This window comes from Etheostoma cragini, chromosome 19 (genome assembly GCF_013103735.1).
Source record: "Etheostoma cragini isolate CJK2018 chromosome 19, CSU_Ecrag_1.0, whole genome shotgun sequence".
Lineage (NCBI taxonomy): Eukaryota > Metazoa > Chordata > Actinopteri > Perciformes > Percidae > Etheostoma > Etheostoma cragini.
This window is the reverse complement of record NC_048425.1, coordinates 16513838-16518952: the sequence shown is the minus strand read 5'-3', so window position 1 is coordinate 16518952 and position 5115 is coordinate 16513838. Positions and strand designations below refer to the sequence as shown.

The following is a 5115-nucleotide window of genomic DNA, read 5'->3' as shown; positions in this document are numbered from 1 at the left end:
CCAAGCGTGCACAGTGTCTGTTGCTTTTTGTTGCTGCTGTTTGCTGCTCCGTTGTATTAAGTGCCCGACTATGACAGATCGGGTGAAAATAATTCTCAGAGGTTTACATTGGCAAGCTCATGCATTTTGTATCTATAGCCCTTGTGATGAATACACAAACATATGCTTATAGTCGCGGAACGAGTATAATTAATGTGGGCGTGTAAGCGTGTGTATATAGGCTATATATATATGATGCAAACTCCATAATGAAACGCCCCAAAATTCAAAGCACCTTCTCTTAAGTGTTAAGCATCCCCATAGCCCCTGCAACAAAAAATCTCTGGAGCCGCCACTGTACAGTACAGATGTCAGGAAGATGTGCCGATCAATTGATCCTGCCCATTTAACAGAACTGGTCAGTATAGGTCCCACAAAATTATTTGAAATATCTTTACTAAGTTACATGAATTGCTAAAGTAAGATAGATACATTTTATTTATGAAGCACTTTTCATGGTACTCAAAGACTTACACAACTTCAAATTTTTCTAAAAAAATAGCACACTATGACAGATTAAAAGCTATTCTGAAAATACAAAAAACTGTTGATCATGTAGCTATATTTTGAGATAATTATCCTACTTTGGTCAATACTAAGGGCTAATGTTTTAAGTCTGTTTTCTCGTGTCTCTTGATTATTGGCTGTGTTCCAGGTGATATCCAATCAGAATCAGTTAAGAAAAACGTCCCTTTAGCAATTTTTGGATGCCAATGGGATCGAGATAATGTTATTTGTACCCAAAGACACTGAACGATTGAGCCAAGAACAACATTTATTTATTTATCAAGACAATTAATTGTTTTTCTCAGTCTGTAGGAGTCACTGAAATATAAAATATTTCTCTCTTTTGACTAAACACTCGTGAGATGTGTATCCCTGCTTCAAAACAGCAGTGTACAAAAATAATTATCACACTATATTGTCCACTGTCTATCATGATGTCAATTATTTCAGTATCTAAAAAAGGGGGTCTCTGCTCCAGCCTCTTCTCCAGTCTGTTGCCGGTCAGGGAAGTCCTTGATGGGCTACTCGGCTTCGGACTCAGGAAAGTAGGATTGATCTGTGCTGCTGTGATGTTCTTTTTTCTTCTCCTTCCTGCTTCTGTCGAGAGCAGTCGGGCATTTCCTTCTCTCCCCTCTTATCCTTGCTGGCTCCTATTTCTAGTTTGTCTATCTTGCCGTGTGGCACGTTTTCTCCTTTATCTTCTGCCCGCTGTTGTCCTGGGAATATTCTAAATGGAATCGATTAACTTGTCACTCAGCGCTATTGACAAGATTTTTTAAATTAATGAATTGTTTAATGGGCCAAGCCAATCTGCCCCAGTGGGACATTCCCTGCAGGCTACGCTCGCGATTCATGGGCGAATTGGCAAGCGGTCTGCCTGGACGTTCTGACTGTGAAAGATATTGAGGATATATGGATGATTGGAATTCTGTTGGTGGGGTTCCTGATCTTCGGACTTAGGATCTCCCCAACCTATCGGAAAATTGGTAAGACAGCCAGCAGCAAATTTACCCACAAGTCTGGGGAACTTAAAGAGTTTGAGGACCTGAAGAGTGCTTAAATGAAATGAAATAGAGGCTCAAGGTTTTACATCTGAGGGCCAGAACAGTGAACTGTCTTGTAACATCTCACACCGGTCTGTGGAAGCGCAGAGGGGGATTGATACCATCAGGGCTCAGTCGGTGGAGTTGTTTCGGGTAACCGCCGGACTGGCAGCAAAGGTAGAAGAACTCTCAAAATCACTACATAAACTGGACGCACGTTTGTCGCTGAGGGTGACAGAGATTGATTGAAGGACATTGACTTAGTCAAATTTCACAGAATCAACCTAAATTGTGTGGAAATTGGATTGGAATTGTGATTTTATGTCATACATCGTACAGATGCAAGCTCATATACATCGTTCTAACATCTGCTCTAAATCTTACAGATGCGGTCTCAGGCACATCTTTCTGACATACAGGCCAAAAGTTTGAACAAACCTTCTCATTCAATGCATTTCCTTTATTTTCATGAGTATTTACATTGTAGATTATCACTGCCATCAAAACTATGCATGTAGAATTATATATTTAACAAAAGAAAAGTGAACTAAGCCACCATTTGCTCTGATTACTGCTTTGCACACTTGGGGCATTCTCTTGATGAGCTTCAAGAGGAAGTCAACTGAAATGGTTTCCCAACAGTCTTGAATGAGTTCCCAGAGGTGCTCAGCACCTGTTGGCCATTTTTCCTTCACTCTGTGGTCCAGCTCACTCCAAACCATCTTGATTGGGTTCAGGTCTGGTGACTGTGGAGGTACAGCACTCCATCACTCTCAATCTTGGTCAAATAGCCCTTACAAACCCTGGAGGTGTGTTTGGGGTCATTGTCCTGTTGAAAATCAATGATGGTCCAACTAAACACAAACCGGATGGGATGTCGCATGTTGCTGCAGGATGCTGTGGTGGCCATGCTGGTTGCGTATGCCTTAAATTTTAAATAAATTCCCAACAGTGTCACCAGCAAAGCACCCCAACACCATCACACCTCCTCCTCCATGCTTCACGGTGGGAACCAGGCACGCAGAATCCATCCAATCACCTTTTCTCCATCGCACAAAGACACAGCGGTTGGAACCAAAGATTTCAAACTTGGACTCATCAGACCAAAGCCCAGATTTCCACTGGTCTAATGTCCATTCCTTGTGATTCTTGGCCCAAACAAATCTCATATGCTTGTTGCCTCTCCTTAGCAGTGGTTTCTTAGCTGCTATTTGACAATGAAGGCCTGATTGGCGCAGTCTCCTCTTAACAGTTGTTCTAGAGATGTGTCTGCTGCTGGTATTCATCTAGTCTCTAATCTGAGCTGCTGTTAACTTGCGATTTCTGAGGCTGGTGACTCGGATGAACTTATCCTCAGCAGCAGATTTGACTCTCGGTCTAACTTTCGTGGCGCGGTCCGCATGTGAGCCTGTTTCGTTTTAGCGCTTGATGGTTTTTGCAACTGCACTTGGGGACACGTTCAAAGTTTTCACAATTTTCCGGACAGACTGACTTTCATTTCTTGAAGTAATGTTGGCCACTCATTTCCTTTTACTTAGCTGATTGGTTCTTGCCATAGTGTGAATTCTAACAGTTGTCCAATAGGGCTGTCGGCTGTGTATCAACCTGACTTCTGCTCAACACAACTGATGGTCCCAACTCCGTTAATAAGGCAAGACATTCCACTAATTAACAAGGCCCAACTCTCAGGTATAAAACCATTTCAGGTGACCTCATGAACCTCATTGAGAAAACACCAAGGGTTTGCAGCGCTATCAAAAAAGCAAAGGTTGGCTACTTTGAAGAAACCAGAACATAAGACATGTTTTCAGTTGTTTCACACTTTTTTGTTAAGTACATACATGTGTTCATTCATAGTTTTGATGCCTTCAGTGATAATCTACAATGTAAATGGTCATGAAAATAAAGGAAACTTATTGAATGAGAAGGTGTGTTCAAACTTTGGGCCTGTACTGTATATTTTTACAATACTTTTCTAATTAAATTAGATTTAGTCTGAATGTTCAAACACACAGCACCACAATCTTATTTTTATCGAAATAAGAGGCTGCTGCAGTCTGCCGTGCAGATTGAGTAGAGGCTGCACAGTTTGACCAGCGGGCAGCGGCCGGGCAGCTGCACAGGCTGCCGGATGCTGTTGCTAAGAACTTGCTATGTATAACTATTATCAGACACAAACACACACAGACACACACACCAACACAAACACGTACGTAACTGAGATTTTGCGATTGATTAGACAGATAAAAAGAATTTCAAAAGAAAGGTATCTGTCTACATGCCCGACGGACGATTATCAGGTTGGTGTGTCAGGGCTTTACATCACATTATAGATGGAGATAGAGCAGAAGAGTTGAATCCCTAAAACTTTTGACCCAAGTGGGTTTTTGTGTTTCCAGACTCCCCCCCCTCTCCTACCTGAAATACCGTCTCCCCCTCTCCTACCTGAAGTACCGTCTTCCCCTCTCCTACCTGAAGCATTGTCTGTGGGGACCTTTGAGAATTTTAGTCTTTGTGGGGACCACTGACTTGCTGGCAGAGCTTTCTGCAGAACAGGACAATGGTCAGTATGCTATATCTGTAACTCTCCAGAAAAATGAATGTCTTTTGCTCTGAAGAACAAGTGTTAACATTTATTGCACATAAAAATAACTTATTCCTAATTGTATTTTCACTGTCTGCAGAGAAATCAGCTGTTCTGATGGATTTAACCTACAAGAAGCTTGAGTCTGAGATGAAGACTAAAGCTAAAAGTTGAGATATAATATTCATAAAATGAACATTAATTAAAGTGTTTTGACTCACAGATTTATGACAAAAATATCCAACTTTCTATCGGATAACTGAAAAACAGAAGTGCCACACCTGTCCATCAGTCACCTGGAGAGGGAGGGAGGGACACACGCTTCCGCTCTTCTGTCAAAAAGTGATTGCAGCCCCTACCTTTACACTGAAAGGTTGTTTCTGACTCAAACAAACTGGATTTCAATATCTGACCGATTATAGCCCACAAGAAATTAAGCAGTTTAAATACATTCTTTTAAAAAGAAATACATCCATAAAATGCACATTTCCACTTGCCAAAAAGTGATCGTAGCTCCTAGCTTTTTATTGAACGTTTTTTTTTCAGAAGATGAGAGCGAGCAAACAAGACACATGTTCATTTCTTAATCATCACAATAATCTGACTCAGGTTGAGGAGAAAAGTGAAATAAAAAGTGACAAAAGTAAAGAAGAAAAGTTAAAGTAGCAATAGGCTACCACCCCTTGAGCTCCCTCAAGATGAAACACATATATATTATTCAAAGAATTTACAAACAGACTATATGATGATAGTTTTATAGAAACATTATTTTTCCACATTTTAAATGTAATACAATATGATTAAAAATATAAAGGACCAATAACAGTTTTTTTTTTTTTTTTAGATGTGACATATCATTAAGTGTTTTAGGCAAGGCAAGGCAAGGCAGCTTTATTTGTATAGCACATTTCAGCAACAGGGCAATTCAAAGTGCTTTACACA

At 40.5% G+C, this 5115-nt stretch overlaps 1 protein-coding gene across 1 annotated transcript in view; it reads left to right on the top strand.

Annotated features, from left to right (window-relative positions):
• LOC117962229 (zinc finger protein 436-like) overlaps window positions 1–5115 on the top strand; it is a 23602-nt gene that overhangs the window by 12233 nt on the left and 6254 nt on the right. Inside the window, exon 5 of the mRNA XM_034901397.1 lies at window positions 3447–3452. Within this exon, the coding sequence (XP_034757288.1) occupies window positions 3447–3452 (6 nt within the window). The remainder of the gene's footprint in view (window positions 1–3446; window positions 3453–5115) is intronic.